The 19,891-nt window shown below is 47.1% G+C and overlaps 1 protein-coding gene across 2 annotated transcripts in view; it reads left to right on the forward strand.

Moving 5' to 3' along the window:
* The window catches only part of LDLRAD3 (low density lipoprotein receptor class A domain containing 3), a 217,440-nt gene extending 200,583 nt beyond the window's left edge, over positions 1-16,857 (forward strand). For both annotated transcript variants that reach the window (XM_019738499.2, XM_074336214.1), the window contains exons 5-6: positions 11,478-11,823; positions 13,595-16,857. In XM_019738499.2, coding sequence (XP_019594058.2) covers positions 11,478-11,823; positions 13,595-13,832 — 584 coding nt within the window. In that variant the 3' untranslated portion in view covers positions 13,833-16,857. The remainder of the gene's footprint in view (positions 1-11,477; positions 11,824-13,594) is intronic.
* The last annotated feature ends 3,034 nt before the right edge of the window (positions 16,858-19,891 follow it).

Below are 19,891 nucleotides of genomic sequence, written 5' to 3' on the forward strand. Positions count from 1 at the left end.
TGAATAAGGGGTGGACAAGAAGTCCTTTGGCCTTTTGGAATAAGAACACCTGAGAATTCCCAGGGAGATGCCTGCCTCATTCTGTCTTCAGTCTCAGAACTGTCTCGTCTCTGACTCCTCTCTCTCTCTCTCTCTCTCTCTCTCATTTGGAATTTATTCTCCTAGCTCTTGATAGCCCTAGAGTCTGAGTTCCCTCCTGGCAGGTGGGTCCCCTCTCTGATTTCCCTCTGGCTGGGGCCTTGATGGCTCCTGCTATGGTCCAGCTGACGCTGGGCAGGCTGGCAACGTAGATTTGCCCATCACCCTCCTTTTGGTTCGTTTTAGAAACTTGAGTTGCCATGGTAATGGTTCAGTGGGGTTTTCACAGTTCTCTTTTGATTCAATCATTTGCTGGTCTGCCCTTTAAATTAAATTTTTCCATCCGCATCTAAATCCGGACAGGAGATGAGCTTGGAATGGGATCCCCAAAGGCGCTGCAGCCCCACGGCATGTTTTTTTAAACAGGAAAGTCGGGGTGGATGTGCTGTGCCCTTGGTTGACAGTGGTCAGGACAGTGCCTGTGACAGGCTGCGGGAGTGGTGGAGATAACCCAGGGCCATGCTGGACAGAAGCACACCAGGGCCGCCCCCATGCCTGAGCTTCTTCGAGGTCAGGTCCCTGCCATTTTGGTTCCAGAATCCCCAGCGCTGAGCACAGGGCCTGACCTGTGATCAGGGCTCCACCAGTGAGTAAAGAAAGCCAGACTTCGCTCTTCAGTTCTCAGCACAACCCCTGGAAGGCCACAGCCTCCGCGTCCCTGAAATCCCACCTGTTCTTCCTGCCTCCCTCAGGGCAGCAGCGTTTTCTCTTGTCTGCCAGTCAGCACTCACACGGCTGCCCTTTTTGGCCCTTTTTAACTGAGGGATGTCTTCACACAGACAAACAAATGCAAGCTCACAGTTGGTTCACTTGGCTCAGATTTGAAAGAATAGTAGTGAGTGTTCCTATCAGCTCTGGGGTGGGTACGTTTTTAATCCCAACTTTACAGATGTGGTTTAGAAAAGGGCAGTAAATTGGCCATAGTCACTCGGGTGCTCTGTGGCAAAGCCGTCTCTAAGCCAGTCGGTCAGACTCTGAACGCAGAGTAACCACTATGCGCGCTGCCTCTTCCTAATGAGATAGACGTTTCCTCATTGTACTTACATCTTTCTTTCCTATGTGCGCAGACGAGCACGTGATAGCATCAGCGGGTATTTCTGCAGACTTACCACTGCCTGACAGGGAGTCATCTACATGAGCGCTAAGCCCCACAACCACCCAACGAGGTGGTGGTGTTGTCCCTACTTTGCAAATGAGGAAACAGCATTAGACTTGCCCAGCGTGTCACAGGGACTCAAGCAGAAATGGGAGTTGGGCCAGATCTGGGGACGTGGGTTGGCTAGTCAGTGAGAGACTGAATGGACAGACGGACAATGCCCACACCGTGTATAAAAGCAGAACGCTGACCCACAGCCTACAGCAGCCAGCCCAGGAAGCCAGCCCGTTATCTGCAGCAACCAGCCAGGAAGCCAAACAATAGCCACTTAATAATGGGCCCCAAACATCCAAGACTTGATTAATAACTGTCAGCTTCCCTAATTTTTATCCCCATTTCCAGCTTCGGACCAAGCGGAGAAAGCCAGATATGCTCTCCTAACCGATCACGTGGGATGCCCCACGTGTAGTTAGGCCGCTCCAGCTTCCCCAGGCCCACAGCCCCCAGTGAGGACGTTCCGGAAGCCATCCCTTTTTCCCACTATACAGCTTTCCCATCCTTTGCCTGCCTGCCTTTGAGTCTGTGCCAAAATGCAACTGACGGTGGCTCACTCCCTTGCGACAGCCAGCTCTGAATAAATAGCCTTTGATTTGCTCATTTGGTGGGTTTTGGCTTATTTCCACATCAGGGTGCAGTGGCATGGGTGCCAGGTCTGCAGGAAGGTATTTCTGTGCGTGTGGTGGTGAGATGGCCATGCAGGCCGGTCAGCATCGGGCCAGGCGGGCAGCAGCAGTGCTCCTAAGCCACCTCGCCTCCAGCGTGTTGTCAGACGTGTGGCCTGAAGCAAGATGTCATTCGGGGTGTAGCAGAGGGAAGGACAGTATATGAGGAGAGCACAGACAGGAACCATTTCATTCCAGCAGAGGGGAGCGTGGAAAGCTTCATGAAAGTGGTAGTGAAGGCTGGGAGGATGGGAGGACTTGCCAGGCGAGATGGGGGAGGGGGTGAAGGTCGCTGGCGCGGAGCAGGGAGCCCTGCACTGGATGCCCCCCATCAGCATCTCCAGCCAGCCTCCGCGCCTCTCCTCCCTGCAGGCACTGCTGACCTTCACGGGCTGCGTCTGCTGGCCTCTTACCATCTGGCTTCCGGGTGGGTTTGGTCAGTACAAGCACCAGTAGGAGGTTTGCATGGGTGGAAAGAGAAAAAGGTCAGGCTATTTGTTCCCCCAGCTCCCTTTCTGCGAGGCCACAGGTTGGCAGTGGCCGCATTAGTCCACAAAAGGCCTCAGCTCCTGTCAAGACTCTCGGGTCTGACTCAGTTCTAGAAGCCACATCGTTGCCCCTCAGGCCTGAGGTTTGCAACGGCTTCCCACTGTCTCTTGATTAAACTCTTTCAGTCTCCCCTTTTAACCCAGGAGGCTGTGGGGAATGGGTTATACTGCCCCCATCTAATTTGTGAGAAGGAAGATTCTAGGAGGATGGGACTGTGTTTCTTTGTACAACAACATTGTCTTCTTGCAGTCCCGAGCTCAGCCAGCTGCCAATCAATAATAATGGGACGATTTCAGCCACAGGGTGTATTCCCATTCCCCGGAGCAGAGCGTCTCTGCCGACTTGTTGTGTGGGACCTGTCTTCATACCATGTGTATCTCTCGGTGTTGGTCGGACAGACCTGGGCTCAAGGCTCAGTTCTGTCACCTCCTGGCTGTGTGACCTGAGCACAAGATTTTATTTCTCTGAGACTTATTTTTCTCACCTGTGAGGCTAAATGAGGTCACGGCCATAAAGCACTTGGCATATCAGAAAGGCATTTAGTCTCATGTGAAAGATGCAAGTGCTTCTGGCAGGAGTACAACATGCTGAGACCGAGGCTTACAGAGCCACAGAGTTAGAGACCCTCTGCCCACTTCCCCCAACAGTATTACTGAGCACTGGTTTGGGTACTGGGGATGTAGCAATGAGTGAGCGGACCTGGTTCCCCTCAGAGTTATGTTCCAGTTGGAAAGAGAGGATTCCATACAAATGTGAACAGTGACCGGCAGGGACAACTACTGTGAAGACAGATCAGGCCAGGGTAGGAGATAGAGAGGGATGACAGTGGCCCAGGAAGTCCTAACTGACCTAGGAGCAGAGACCTGAGTGGGATAGAGTGTGAGTGATACAGACGTCTGGGCAGAGGGCACAGCATGAGCAAAGGCCCTGGGGCAGGTGTGTACTTGGAGTGTTCTAAAACCATAGCAAGAAGACACAGGGGGTCGGGGGAGAGTGGTCTGCAGCAGAAGGAACCAGAGAGGGCCAGAAGTGGAGGTCAGAGTTCAAACGGGCAAGATTATTTAGGGTTCAGGAGGCCGTGGCAAAGCCTTTGGACTTTATACTGAGTATGTGAGAAGCCACTGGAGCGTTTTAAGCAGAGGAGTGACATGACGAAGGGATTTGGGTTTTAAAAGAAGGAGCACCTGCTACTAAGGGAAAAGAGACTGTAGAGAGCAAGTGGGGCACCGCGGAGAAGACCTTGGGCCGGGAGGAGGGTGGCAGTAGTGGAGGGTGTGACACATGGCACTAGGGATGGGACCCACTGTTGTGCAGAGTCCTGATTGGGATCAGATGTCTTGTGCGCCCCTCTGAGGAGTCCTTGCCCTGGCAGCACTGGGACTAGAGTACAAGACCCCACTGTGTGCAAAACAAATCACCCTTCCCCCCAGGGTGCCAGCCTGGGTGGTTGTGTTCAGATCTGTCTGAAATCTCCAGAAGCCATGAACTTCTTCATGAGCAATAAAGCTCCCCCTTGGGAGTTCCACTTGTAGTGCTTCTGTTTATCAGCCCTTTTCCCTAAATTATTCAGAAAGTTTTCTGCATTCAGAGGCTCAAAGTGTGCACACTCAGCGTTTTCCCTGGTAATAACATTTAACGGGCAGACGTCACGTCGATTAACTGGTTGTGCAGGGGCCCTGACGAATCGCGGGTGTGGAGGGCAGGCTCAGGGCCGCCTTGGGCTCCTTGTGCGTTTGTACAGGATCAGCTCCTGCCTGCTTGGTCTTGTCAGGTGTCAAGATGGCAGGGTGTCACCGTCTTCCCAATGGATGGAATCTCTTATTTCACACTCGGGGGCTGCTGCACAATTGGACTCTCCTGGTGCTTGGCAGGCTTCTTTCAAAACTGGTGATGCTGAACCTTAACTGGGCGTGAGTGGCCTGGAAGGTGGAGGATACCAGTGCACAGAGGGGGAGGGGGACTAAGGCAGTCGCTTCTGTCTCTTGGCAGCCACAGCCACAGAGCTTCCTCCGACAGATGCCCAAGGGCCAAGGATGCCCCTTATCTGATTTGTGAAAAGACACCTTCCAGAATGTTGGGAATGTGCTTACTTGGGACATGGTGCGTGTTCTGTCCATCTCAGCATAGCACCACGGTTGATGCAATAGCCACATGTTCTCATAAAGCATCACAATGTACATTTGCCTGTAAAGACTCTAAAAAGTCCTGTCATAATAGCTATTAATAATAACGAGGGTTTGTTGAGTATTTGCTGTGTGCCTGATACACAGTCAACTTTTTTTAATGTGTTTTCTCTTTTTATCCATCAAACAACCCTATGAGGTGGATTCCACTATTATCCTGTTTCACCGATGAGGGTTCTGAGGCTCTGAGAAGTAAAGTAACGGGTCCTAGTTCACATAGCTAGTAAGTGACAGAGCTGAGGATTAAATCTAAACAGTTTGGTTCCAGCACCTGCACTCTGAACAGCTAGGAAGAAAGTGGCTTAATTTATCAGTTTTTATCACACCTATTGACTAGGTACTCTTTGTCATGAAATATCTTATATTGATCAGAGTCTAAGATTAAGACTACACTGGAGTTATTGGAGAAAGGACCCCATTGCAAGAACAGTAAGGTGGGGTAACACATGGACAGAAGTGGGAAGGAGGGGGTGGGCATGGAGAACTACCTGGGATGATGTAATGGTTTCTGGCATCAGACTCCTGGGCACAAACACTAGTTGTACCATGTGTTTGCTCTGTGGCCTTCAGTAAGTTACTTAACCTCTCTGGGCTTCAATTTCCCCATCTATAAAATAGAGTTGTTGTAAGAATGAAGTGAAATTGTGCATATGGGATGGACATTAGCGGCAGGAGTTCTAGTCTTCACACCTCAGCGTCAAGGTTACCCTCGTCTTCTTAGCCAGTGTTTGACTCTCTGTAAATGACAAGATTGTGAATTACTATGTTTCAAAGTTGGTTTACAGATATAAAACAAAATACTTGTGGAGTTCCTACTGTATTTACAAGGTTGCATTTGGCCCTGCATAGGGTTCTAAGGAGAGAGCCTGGCCTTTGTCCAACAGGAACTCCTCTTAATGGTGAGAGACGTGTGAACACTGAAAGAAAGTCATGGGTTAAGAGTAGAGATTCTGGAACCAGACTGCCTGGGTTCCTTCTGGTTCCTGCACTAGGTAGCTCTCATAATAGCTATTAATAGTAACGGAGGTGTATGGAGTCCTTCAGCAGGTTCCTTAACCTCTCTGTGCTCCCATTTCCTCGTGTGTAAAACGGTCTGCTTCTTAGCATGGTGGAGTCGTTTCCTAGGGCTGCCATAACAAATCACCACCAACTTGGTGGCTTAAAACAACAGAAATGTATTCTCTCACAGTTCTGGAGGCCAGAAATCTGAAATCAAAATAGTGGCGGGGTTGGGTTATTGTGGGGGCTCTGAGGGAGCATCCGTCCCCTGCCTCTCTCCTAGCGTCTGCTGGCTGCCAGCAACTTGGCTCTCCTTGGCGTGGGGACTGCCTCACGCCAGCCTTTCCCTGCATCTTCACGTGGGCTTCTCCCATGTCTGCTTCTGTCTTCTCCTTTTCTGTGTCTCTTAAGGATGCCCATCGTTGGATTTAGAGTCCACCCTCATTCAGGATGTGCTCATTTCAAGATCTTTACCTTAATTATACCTACAGAGACCTTTATTCTAAATAAGGTCACATTCTGAAGCTCCTAGTGGACTTATCTTTCGGGGGGCACTGTTCAACTTGCTACAGGTGGTGTAAGGACTATAAAATCAGAGGTAACGTGTAAGCACGTAAGCTATGGCTGATAGGACGAGCACTGCTATGATAATTATTATGATGATATGATCATTTTACTCTTTGTTTTTGAGTTAAGGAAATATGGGTGGTGGTGATGGTTGTTAGTATTGCGTGTATTATTATTTTGTTCAAATCAGGAGTGGGGGACAGCTTACAAGGCCAATAGCGTTCCCTACTCCAACTCTGGCCTTCTTTCCCCGCACCCTCCGGGGGTTGGTGCTAGGAAGCCCAGGCAGGGGAGACTGCAGAGCCTAAAGGCCTGGCCAAGGAGGGTGGGGGGAGCCACTGAGGGTCCTTGATCGGAAGAATTTTATAAGAATTCCACAGCGGCCCAGAGCTGGGTACTGTTCAAACCAAGGGAGTCTTCACAGGATACAGGACAAAGAGGCTACAGATGGCAAGACCCACGGGGAGGTTTCTCTTGCTGGCCTGGGCCATGTGAAGGGAGACCAGAGGCAGAGATGGAGAAACACTGCAGAACAGAAACACCATGCTTGGTGGCTCGGTGTGGACCGAGAAAAGGAGACAGTTCAAGTCCATCCGAGTGTTCACAGCCAGAGTCCAGATGGCCAGGGAAACGACCACCGTCTAGGAGGCCGTGCTAGGAAGTCATCGTACCAGGGACCACAGATCACTAATTTGTTCAGCATCTGCGTTTGGCACCGACTATCAAACGGTGGACAGAGCAAGCCTGGCCCTCTCCTCGTGGCTCTCACAGTCTGGTTGGTCTGCCTGAATGTTGTCGTGGTGTTTGTAATAGGATAAAGAAAAAAAAAGAGAAGGAAGGAACCTAAATGTCTACCAGTACGGGCTCGCAATGGATAAATGAATTGTGAGGTCTCTATACGATGGGGTGCTACACAGCTACTCTAACAAACGTGTGGGTGGGTGGGTGGGTGGGAGAGGAAAGATGTCCGTTTGCAGAAATATCTGACCAGCATGCAGAGAAGTGCGTGTGGGTGTCTGCACCTAGAGACTTGTTTTTAAAGGATCTACATATGCTGCGAATCAGCAAATTAAAGCCAGTGGGCGAATCCAATCTGCCGCCTGTTTTTGTAAATAAAGTTTGGGACATAAAACACTCATTCACTGGCGTGTTGTGTGTAACTGCTTGTGCGCTGCAAAGCCAGAGTTGAATAATTGCAACTGAAATCGTACGGCCCACAAAGCATAAAATATTTACCGTCTGGCTCTTGACTGAAGACGTTTGCCAATACCTGGTCCACACCAAAAGAACATTGTTTCTCTAGTGGAATTCTAGTGGGTTTATGGGGGGAATTGTGTCTGTCTTGATCATTTCTATATTACTTTAATTTGAATAATTAACGTGGGTTTTTATAATCAGAAATAAAGTTCTATTTCTGCAGCCTCACACTACCTGAGTTTGAGACTTAACTGTAAAGTTGTAGTTATCAATATACTTATTGGCATAAAAATTGATATATAGCTCAATCAGACCGAATAGAGAATCTAGAAATAACCCAGACTGTGTCTGGTCAATTGATTTTCAACAAAAGTGCCAAGGTAATTCAATAGGAGAGGATAGGCTTTTCAACAAATGGTGCTGGAACAGTTGGATCTCCAAAGGGAGGGAAAAAAGAACATTGAACTTGACATTGTACCATAAACAAAAATGAACTTGCAGTGGATCATAGATGTAAATGGAAGAGCTAAAGCTATAAAACTTCTTCTAGGCAACGATTTCTTGGATGGCATACAAAAGGCACAAAATGTGAGAGGAATAATACAATGGACTTCATAAAAAATGTTTTTAAACAACTTATCTTCAAAAAGACACTGTAATGTAGATAAAATGACAAGCCACAGACTGGGAGAAAAAAAATTGCAAAACACATTTCTGGAAAAGGACTTGTATCCCAGAACATAAAATGGACTCTTACTACTCAGTAATAAGTAGTCAGACAAACCCATTTAAAAATGGGCCAGAGATTTAAATAGACGCTTCACCAAAGATACACAGATGGCAAATCAACAGCATGAACAATGCACAACGTCGTTGGTCGTTGGGAAATGCAACTTAAAGCCTCAGTGACACCACTGCGCACCTACTAGAAGGGCTAAAATTAAACAGACTAACCACATCAGGTGTGTTAGGGCTGCAGAGCAAAGAGGGGGCAGGCAACATGCTATGGCCACTTTGGAGAACAGTGTGGCGGTTTCTCATAAAGTTAAATACGCACTTCCCTTATGACCCAGTGGCCTTACCCCTAAGTATATACTCAAGAAATATGAAAATACAGGTTAGCACAAAGGTCTGTAGTCCAGAAACTGGAAACAACCCAATGCCTTCCCTCCCTAGTGAATGGATAAGCAATGATGGTACATCCTTACAATGGAATACTACTCAGCAACCTAAAGGAATGAAATAGCAATACTCACAGAAACATGGATGAATCTCAGAAGCATTTTGCCAAGTGAAAGAAGCTACATACCATATGATTCCACTTGCATAACTTTCAGTGGTTTCCGGTGGCTGCAAATGACGGGAGGGGCTGACGGCCAAGGAGCACCAGGGGAACTTGTCGGGAGGGGATGGAAGGTATCTTGTTTGTGGTGATGGTTATGCAACCGTTTCATTGTTTTAAAACTCATCCAATTATACCTCTTAAAGGGGTAGGTTTTATTGTGTGTAAATTATACCTCAATAAACCTGACTTTAAACTTAAACAAGAATTGTTTTTTAAAGGCACACAGGAGTTGATTTTTCAGAAGAAGGATGAGGAGTCAGTTTGGGGCAGTGAACATTCCAGAACAGGAATTCTGGACTCCAGAAACTGGGCTGGAGACTTTGGAGCCATCCTCAGGGCGTGGGGAGTCATTAAGGGTCTCGAGTGAGTGACTGACAGTGGGGTGTGAACCCCCAGGAACACGCACATCACAGGGAAAGAAGGAAGGAAAAGCAATTAAAAAAATAAAAACAAAACAACAAGAAAGAAATGCACCATCATCCTAGGCAATGCCAAAGGGAGAGCATAAGGTGCATACTTTTAGTAGAAAATACGGTACAAATATGTAGTGCAAAGTATAGAAGAGTGAACGATGAGCAGTAAGTCTGTCTCTTGCCTCTGTTCCTTTTCCTGGAAACTACCAATGATAGCAGTTCTGTGTGTGCCTCTAGACGTATTCTATGCATGTTCAACTGAACTTTGCTTTCTGGTTTTTTTTTGTTTGTTTGTTTTTTAATAATCACAATATCTTTCAGGTTGTTCCATCCGTGTATGTAGAGCGGCCCTAATTTTTTAAGTAGATGTGGTATTGTACGGATACAGTGTAATTTAATTAGCCAGGCTGCAATTGATAGACTTTAAGAGCTTTTCTGACGAATTTGCTCTTACGAACAATGCTTCAACAAATATTCGCGTTTTAAGGAGTTATTTCTCATGTGTGTGAGTATATTTATTAGATCCCTCAGAGCGGAACGTCTCTGTCAAAGGATATGTACATTTTTTATTTTGATAAGTATTTTTAACCCTGTCACCAACGTGAGTTATACTAATTGACCTGCTCCCTAGCCATGCATGAATAACTATGCCTGTATTCCCAAGTCCTGGCCAGCAAAATGTGAAATCCGATGTTGCTTTTGCCAATTTAATAGGGAGGACAAAAGGTATCCTGTAGGAAATTTAATTTGCATGGGGAGGAAGGAATTTCTGAGAAGCAAAGGAACACCAGGTCATAAATGCCACCTGCCTTAGTCCCTCCATCAGGCCAGACAGCGCCTCTATGCGAATTTTAAAAAGCCACCCTTCTTCAAGACACTTAACTGTCATCTGCTAGAACACTGTTGTGATGAGTACACAAATCTGTGATGACTTTGAGGGGAACAGCACCCCTGGAGTTGTGCAAAATGCAGCCCAGTCCCTCACAGGCAGTAGCGGGTGCTAGCCCCAGATACAGAACAGGAATTCGAGCTGTTTGACAGTGGAGCATGAGGGCATTAGCTTGAGGGACAGCCAGAATAAATGGAACCTTCATTATCCATGGATGGTGCACTTGGAATTCAGGTCCAAGGCAACTCGGATATTAGTCATTTGGCCAGGGGGATTATTAAGCTCTGAAGAAAAGTGAGTCTAGTTAATGAATTAATACAAGATGACATTTTACACACAGAGCAAAAACAAGACCCGGTACCACTGAGTTATGTAACCTCATAATTTCTCCAGCAAATGTGATTGCTGCTTCTTGCCTGCCAAAGTGGGCAGACCTGGAGAGAGCCTGCTTTCGGAGCCATAAATGAGATTAAGATCCACATGCATTTTACATTCCGTCCATTTCTAAGGAGCTCCCTCTTGTATTCTTAAAACCACAAGTGGTTGCGCAGAAGTCAGTGTTTTAACATTCCTGGACCCATTTGTTTTCTGTGTGAAAATCCAGCCACTTTCCTCTTTTAAGAAACTATCTCACTGCAAAGGAACTCATTCAGTCCTTCCCCTCTCCCCCCCCTCTCCCCATCAAAAGCAGACTCTCCCAGCCTCTGTCTCTGGTCCAGAGAAGTTGATGAGGATAAAGGAAAGAATGTGAACGCTAAGAATTAGCATTAACTAGTTTGGGATGATGAAAAATTCTGGAGCTGGATGGTGGTGATGGTTGCACCACAATGTCAAAGTACTTAATGCCACCGAACTGCACATTTGAAAATGGTTAAAATGGTACATTTTATGTTATATATTTACCATCATAAAAAAGAAAAAGAACTGACGTTAGCTGAGTACGACCCCTTACCAGGCACTTTGCTCAGCACTCTGTGAATACAATACATTGTATTTTACCTTCCGAGTGACCCAAGGAGATGGTTACTGTTGTTTACCCAGGGCCACCCCCGTTTTAAAGATGAGGTGTCTGAGGCTCGTAAAAGTTAAACAACTTGCTGGAGCAACAGCCACAAGTGACGGCCCCAGGATTCAACCCATCAGTTCTGCTGGAGATAACAAAATAAAGAGGGTATTTGGTTTTATGTCTGAATTCTGAAACATACACACACCCAAGCCCCCACCCAGCTTTTAATTATCTGAACCGAGAACAGACAGAACTCCTGTGCGTCACGCTGCTACAAACATTTGCATGCACGTCCTGGGACTGACTTGGAGGCCGAAGGGGTGAGCCAAGGTGGTAACGTCTCTCCTTTCCTCTCCCCTCCGGGCTTTCTCAGAACCAGGCAGCGGGCAGGTGTTCGTGACTTCGGAGAACCAGCTCGTGTACTACCCCAGCATCACCTACGCCATCATCGGCAGCTCCGTCATCTTCGTGCTGGTGGTGGCGCTGCTGGCGCTGGTCTTGCACCACCAGCGGAAGCGGAACAACCTCATGACGCTGCCGGTGCACCGGCTGCAGCACCCGGTGCTGCTCTCCCGCCTGGTGGTCCTGGACCACCCCCACCACTGCAACGTCACGTACAACGTCAACAACGGCATCCAGTACGTGGCCAGCCAGGCCGAGCAGAACGCGTCGGAAGTGGGCTCCCCGCCCTCCTACTCAGAGGCCCTGCTGGACCAGAGGTGCGTACTGGATGGAAGAGATTGGGGTGCAGAGCTCGTCCCATCGGGGGAGTGGTGTATGTGCCTGCTGGGTTCCTGGGTTTTGCCAAGGGCTTGCATTCAGCTCTTGTAGGCAGCAGCAGCGTCTGACCTTTACAGAGTCCTTACAAAATAATGCCTGTGTGTGACTGAATCCTGGCAACGACTCACAGAGGGAGGTGCTATTTTTGCCTCCTTTTTACAGATGAGGAAACTGAGGCTCTTGGATTTTGAGTGACTTGTCAGAGGATATTCGGTTAGGATCCTGGCCAACTCGGAGCCGTCCTCCTCCCTGGTAATCCACACTGACACACGCACAGGCCACTGACGCTCACACTGCAGGGCCTCTCCTGCCGCTGCAGAGCACCGCCCGTATATATCAGGGGTTTGGTTAATATTTGTGAATAAATGAATGGGTGCGTGAACAAATGTGCTGTGAATGAGTGAGGGAGCAAATTAATAAGGCCCTTAACTTCACTTGGCTTCATCAGTAAAAATAAAGGGGGTGGAACAGAGGACTCTCAAGCTTTGGTAAACAGCAGAACCCTCATCACAAATGGAGCCAACCTGCAAAGTCAAAAAGCAGAGTTCTGTGGTGGAAGTGGGTAATGGACCTGAATCCTGCCTGTTCAGCCTTCCTCTCTCCTGTGGTGACCTCCAAGGTACCCAAAGAACCATTTTGGAAGTCCCTGGACCAGAGCGATCTGAGTCCCCTTTGGGTCTACGATTCCCGTGCCCTCCCTGCAAGACCCCTGCTCAGCGTCCCTCTTCCTCTGCCCCCAGGACTCACCGTGCGTGGGGTGAGGCCTTTTGCAAGCCGTGTCCCCGGGGTGACTGGGCTCCCCTTGGACTCTATCCACCGGCACCTCTTGTATTATTTAATCTTTATTTTCCCGCCTCATGAAGGGTAGCTTCAGGGGATGGTTCTTAAGGATCTCTGTGCAAATAAGTAAGCACATAAGAGTGCAGGAGCTCACCCACCACTCATAACCTCTTTATTTGGACCATCCAATGTAGAGTAAGGTTAAAATCGCTGAAACTGGATACAAAAGGCCTGGGTTCAACCTATGCGAGTCATATAATGTCCCTGCCTCAGTTTCCTCCCCAGGACAATGGACATAAAAGTAACGCTACCTCTTCTCATGTTCGTTAAATGTGAATGTCAGGTATTTGGCGTGGTGCCTGACTCACAGTGAGTTTTCAGTAAATGAGAGCTGAGAAATGAAATGTCTCTTCTGTTTAGTAATTTCATTGTAAGCAAGGAGTCATTATTATCCCCTTCTACAGATAAGGAAACCACAGTGTTGACAGGATGTCCTGTCACTTACCCAAGTCCACACAACCAGGTCTACCAACTCTAGTTGGCTTTCAGTAAGAACCCCAAATTCTGTGGCCCGTCAGAGGCTCCATCAGAACACCAGGTCAGCCGCTTGGCCGCAGGGCATGGCACGAAGCCGCTCTGCCGACCCAGCCAGGACAAGCCGAGGGTATGTGTGGCATCCTCCCTCTGGCTCCACACAGATGATGTGGTTTCGGTACAAGCCAGTGGGAGCACACCGACCTATTCCCGGTCCCTTTGCCTTGCTGCATACCAGCCGTTTTCCTAGTCCTTGGATTGTTTCTCCACTTTGAGGACACATCTCCTTCCTCATCTCAGCGTCTACCCAGAAACAGGCAGAAGTTGGTGCTGCCTGCCTTGCCTAATGCACTTTTCTTTCTCCTCTCCCTCCCGCTCCTGCCTTCTCCATTGCAGACCCGCATGGTACGACCTTCCTCCGCCACCCTACTCTTCCGACACCGAGTCACTGAACCAAGCTGACCTGCCCCCTTACCGCTCCCGCTCCGGAAGTGCCGACAGTGCCAGCTCGCAGGCAGCCAGCAGCCTCCTGAGCACGGAAGACACTGGCCACAGCCCGGGGCAGCCTGGCCCTCAGGAGGGCGCCCCCGAGCCCAGGGACTCTGTGCCCAGCCAGGGCGCTGAAGAAGTTTAAAATCCAGTTATTCCAAAGTCCATATGGGTTAATCTGCTCTGACTTGTTACCATCCTAACAACTTGCGCTCATGGGACGCTCCTCAGGGTGCCTCAAGGAGTGATGTGGGGTGTCAGCTCTCTCTCCATTCCCGCCCCACCCCACCCCCCCAGATTTCAGGGATGTTTTTTCAAGGGCAACCTGGCATTTTCTTGGCCTCTCAGTTGACATGATGTACATTGTACATCTTTTCTGAGCGGTTACTCTCCCATTGGGACCCAGGATCACAGCGTGACTCTTTAGATCATTCTTCTGCTCCTGTTGGAAGCTTGCTGAGTAGGGGATTTAAAGTGGGATTGAAGCAGTCCTGGAGAAAGCCTTGTTTCTGTGCCATGTTGGATGTTCAGAAGGGCAGAAGACACTGGACCCCATTGTCAGTGGGCTGCCATCTTACAGCTCTATTTGGGGGTTTGGGTTGCATGATCCTACCAGGAGGCCATCATCATTGGATGACCGCCCTGGAAAGAAGCCAGGCGAGCATCGGAACCTTGCCCTACTTATGATCTTACCCGTTGCTCAGCGGAAGCAGTGGCCAAAGAAAACTTTTCCCATGAATAATACCATTCAGCCATCCGCATTGTCATTTTGGTTTTGTGAATGACCCTGAAACTCTATTCTGGATACCTGCTGGCTTTAAATTTTTTCCCGAGAATCCTCATTTTGAGAGCTTTTCACCTGTAGCAAATACGATCCGCCTCATCCCAGAATAAGCAGGAAGTGCCTGCCAGGAGTTTATCCAAGTTCTCAGCTCCTGAAATGCAGGCTGCCAAGAGCTTAGGCCTGCTTTGGTGTAAGTCCCTTCCCTGGATTCTGGAGTGTCGGCCTCCCACCTGTGACCTGCCTGTAGTCAAGGGACGGGCAGCCAACTGGAGTTGTCCTACCGTGTTTCACCAAAAATAAGACCGCGGCTTATATTAATTTTGCTCCAAAAGACGCATTAGGGCGTATTTTCAGGGGGTGTCTTATTTTTTCAACAATGTACATTTATTTTTTCAACAATCTACACTTATTTAAATACAGCCATGTCATCTTCTTCTGAAACATCGTTAGAACATACTAAATGCGTCCGTCTGGCTGACGATCTTAACTGGGGCTTATCTTCAGGGTAGGACTTATTTTTGAGGAAACATGGTAATATATGATGTGGCTGTTTGCCCCTATAAACCACACCCAGCCTGCCTTGCCCGTTCATGCGGCTCCAACACTAGCCTCCTGAGTTCCCTTAACACTCAGAAGTCATTTCACCTGTGCATTTGGACTTGACACTGGTTTCTAACACACATGAGAACCATATTCAGTACCTCCCACCAGAGCTCCCAGATGCCTACACTGCACACACTCCCTCCCCAAGGCCCAAATACCAGCCCCCGAGTTAGGGTTGGGGTTAGGGTTAGAGTTAGGCCCCCCAACATCCCCTAGTTTCTCCCCTGAGAGACATGGGCAGTAGACAATTTGGAGTCAAGATTTGCCATTCGGACTTGTTTTTTTTTTGTTTTTTTTTTAATCTCTTAGAAATGCATTTGAAACAGTGTGTTTGTTTTTTCCCTTCTAGTTAAGGGACTATTTATATGTGTATAGGACCGCTGTCATTTTTGTTGTTGTTTTTTTCTTTAGTGAGGTCCAAAGAAAGATGCGAAAGAAGGTCACTCACGCCTTTGTCCCGCTAAGCCCCGATCACTAGTCACTCCAGACGGATGGGCCTGAGTGCCAGGCGTTCGTGCATTGTTGCACTTTGAGTGGTTATTTATCGAGTTCTCAAAGGTTGTTGCAAGAGGGACTTTCTCCCTCAGTATAGTGTCTGTGTTTCTGCTCGCTTTCCTCTTTCTCTGTGCCCCTCCAGCCACAGGGCCCCTCCCCCTGGGGAAATAATAGGTAGAAACGTAGGTGTTATTTGGCAAGAAACTGTTGGGGACAAAACTGGAATCAGGTGGAGCCACCCTGGGCAGCTCTCACCCGTTCATAACTTCTTTCCACAGCTGAAGAAATTTTCGGTGGCTTCTTTGATGCTAATTCAAATGGAGCCTGCAGAGGGGGGAGGAAGTGGCATTCAGTGATCCTGTTCTGTAGACTTGTGTTTTTTAAAACCAAATCCAAAGAATATTACTGGACAGCTAACCCCTTGTTGATTTTTATTTTTTTAAAGGAAAGGAACCTAGTGAGGCTTGCATCTTTCATTTTTAAAATAACACTTGAGTTATTTTCTGAGTAATCCAATAAAGAACTTTTAATGGCAGCCAGAGTGTGTTTGGGGACTCTAGCTGAACATTTCATCTCCTGTGAGTCAGAATGGTTTTATTTCTCCCTTTGATGGGCCCCTGCTTCTGTTTGGTGCTCTGAAAGTTGTTTAGAGGAAAGGATTCTAATTTTAATTAATTGTGCAGTGAATTAATCTCACGTACTTTTCTGCTTCCAGGCATCTTAGGAAAACAAATGGTGTTAGTAGATAAGGGGAGCCTATTAATGTTGTTAAAAAAAAAAACAAAAAAAAAAACACACACACACACAGGGACATTTTTATTACAGATTTGATTTTTTTAATGAATGTTTTTAAAAATATGTAAATAGGACACCAAAGCTGCAGGGGTTTGGGGTTTTTTTTTTCCCCTACTCAAAATAGCAAATAAGTGGCAAGCTTTATTTTTTAACTCATTCCAATCAGGATATTTTTTATACATTGCCTAAATCTATGCAAACCCGGAAAACCATCTCTGCTCTCTTTTCTCAAATGAGATCGGCGAATCCCTTTTTTTTTCAGCATTAAAACAGTTTCACTGTGATCAATAATTTATTACCTGACTCAACTCCCTCTACTTTGACATCAACATTTAAAAAAAAAAAACAAAGCTAGGTGGTTAATAGTGTGTGATGTTCAAAGCTGATCTAAACTGGAGAGGTTGTTGTGTGTGGTTGCTTTTTGTTTCTTGGTTAGGTTTTTTTTTTTTTTAATTTTATACTTTCAAATAAACTTGCAGTTTTCTTCGCTCTATTGGTGTGAATGGTTTTTAACCCACCTTTCTCCTCTATGGAGCTAGAAAGAATGGACAGTCACTACTGTCATGCCTTCTGCAATGAATTCATGGCTTGCAGTGAGAAAACGGAAGGATATGTTGATGGGACCTCAAAATGCGATGGGCGTTTAAGGATTCCCCAGCTGCTACGGTTGGAATGCAGAAGTGTCGTCATGGACACCAGTTAGTGTCATGGGCTCTAGGATGTCAATTCAGAAGATGGGCATTAACTGCCTTCACTCCTGCCCTGTGGGAGGGAAAAGGGCATGTGACTGTGAAAACCGTTAACAGATTCTGACCCCGTATTCAGGCATGCGCTACACCTCTGGGACAGGTGCGCTGATAATGCATTTTGAACCACAAATGGCGCAGCTCGGCCCCACTTGTGATGGGAATACCTTGGTGCTCTTCTAAGTCTCATTTCAGAACCACATGTTGTCTGATGCCGCAGGGACAATTACACAGGAGGTCAGCGTGTGGAGGAGATCACCCCCACCTCCATCCATGAATAGGAGAAGTGACCCTGGCCGGGGCCAAAGCTGAAATCCCAATGGGCATCTTAAACACAGGACTTACTGAATCTAGATTGAGATCATGTATTGGTGCTCAGGTGTCTTAAAAAAGAAGAGCGAGATATCCGACAGTGGTGTCCCAAGGATATGCCAGGTCAGTAGGAGAACTTCAGAAGCAGACACTCTCGTGTGTGCTAAAGGAGACCTTTTCAATTAGTGTGTTCCAAAAGTTTCTCAAGATATGAATTCCTTCATCTCTCAGAGTACCATTTTCCATGGGTGCCAGGATGAGGAAATGATTGAAAAGCACTAATCTAGAGCAGAGATCAGTAAACTTTCTGTGTAAAGGGCCAAATAATAAATATTTGGGGCTTTGCGGCCCTGTGGCATCTACAAAAGCAGCTATAGATAATACATAAGTGAGTGGGTGTGGCTATGCGCCATTAAAGGTTTACAAAAAGGGGACTGGTTGGATTTGGCTCATGGGCTGTTTGCCAACTCTTGATCTAAAGCAAGGGTGTCCAAACTTTTTTCAACGGTTTTTTCCCAAGGGCCATATTCAGTAAAATACACAAACAGCCCGGCCACTCACTGGAGGTGAAGTATGTATTGCCTCACCTGATTTATTTAAGTAAACTAAATATATTTTTGGAATTTGCTGCGGGCCAATTAACAATGGATCATGGACCGCAGTTGGCCCGAGGGCCGCAGTTTTGACACCCCAGTCTAAAGGATCATGCCCACATTGTGTTCACGGATCCAAAGCGAGGGGCATGTTAGAAAAGAAACTGTTAATGGCCTGGAGTATTACAATGCTTGCAATGGCACCAACTTCCAAAAATGTTAAAGTAGGAGAACTTCAGGAGCAGACACTTCACGGACCTGTGAGATTAATGTTAACTGACCCTAGTAGCTCTTTTCCAGTGGATAAGGAAATATAGGATGAAGATGAGTAGAGGCTTTCCTAATGAGGTCCTAAACATCTGGGTTGAATGCAGAGGTCCTAGTCACAAAACTAGTCTCACTAGGCACTCTCTAGGGTGACAAACTGACAACACTTTGTGTCTTCCAGAGAAAAGGCCATGAGCTGAGTGGTGTGAGAGGTATTGTCTGTGGTCTCCATTTAGCTTGTTACCCTCAGTCCAGGCAGTAGATGCAAAGAGTCAACTCTATAAGAAAGAAGGCGATTCAGATGGTCACAGTGGAGGTGTGAAAAGTATATATAAGGAAAGGAAAGGTACCCAGTGAGACCCTCAGGAGAAATGTCAGTGAGAAAATATGCAGACTCCTTTGACATCCTATAGTTGATCAAGTTCATGGGAACATTACTAGAACCCCCAGTTATAAGTGATAGAAATTCAACTCAGACAAGCTTAATTGTGTTAACTTTTGGAAGATGTATTGGCTGATGCAACCAAGTTCAAGGGTATGGGACTACTATTGGCTTGGGGCAGGGCTGGATCCAGTTCTTCAACAACTGTCATTAGAAATCTGTTTCTCTCTTGCCAGCTTCTCAGCCTTGCTTTGCTCAGTGTCGGCTTCATGGCTTTATATCAGGTGGAAGAGAGGGTCCCAGAATATCCAGGCTCACGATCTCAGATAAAGAGATGCTGTCTCTTTGAGAGTCTATAGAAATTCCCTTAAATGAACTTGCGATTGGTCATTCTTGGTTATATGGCCACTACTGTGGGTAGGAATGACTCTCTTGATAGCCTCACCTGAATTACATGGAGCGGGAAAGGGACAATTCCCATATGGAAGGGAATGGCAGTAGACAAAATACCAATGCGTCTACTATAGAACCTCACCAAAGAATAGGACCCATTACTGGCACAATTTCTAGTACACATAAGAAAATAGCGTACAAATACAAGCTTCAGGACAACATAGACAGGTCTAAAAGGAGCAGAAGCAATGGTACAGGGAAAATTTCAAAAGACTCAACAGCCTTTCCCTAAACATAGGAGGTGAGGTCAGTTTCAAGCTGCAGGCATTTGGGCTTGGGTTAGGTGTGCTTTTATGAGATAACCATCTGGAGTAGGTCACAAGAACGTGGATAAAGCCTTATAGGAGTTCTACCCTAAAGGAACCTCAACTATCTCGTGAGCTCCAGAACTGGCCCCAAACCACTGGAAGTCCTGAAATGGGTAATGACCATGTAGTGTCACCCCGACCTTGCACAGGATTTTTAAGTTGGTGGATCAAAGATAACGTTCTCATTTATCACCCTTGTCAAGCTACCCAAAGACTTAGATTCAACTACCATATACATGCTGTTAACTATGCTTTTCATGATTAACTCTTTTATTTACTCCCTAAGAGCTAGGTTGTATCAATATCTAGAGAACCACCCCTTGGAAATTCTGGGACAGCTGGTGCCACAGTTTCTGAATGGCTGAGTTCCCATCAGATTTGGGGCTTGAAGGCTTGACAATGGGGGACTGGGATGTAATACAGTGGTACCTCGGTTTTCGAACGTAATCCATTCCGGAAGACCGTT

Source organism: Rhinolophus sinicus, linkage group LG06 (genome assembly GCF_036562045.2).
Source record: "Rhinolophus sinicus isolate RSC01 linkage group LG06, ASM3656204v1, whole genome shotgun sequence".
Taxonomy (NCBI): domain Eukaryota; kingdom Metazoa; phylum Chordata; class Mammalia; order Chiroptera; family Rhinolophidae; genus Rhinolophus; species Rhinolophus sinicus.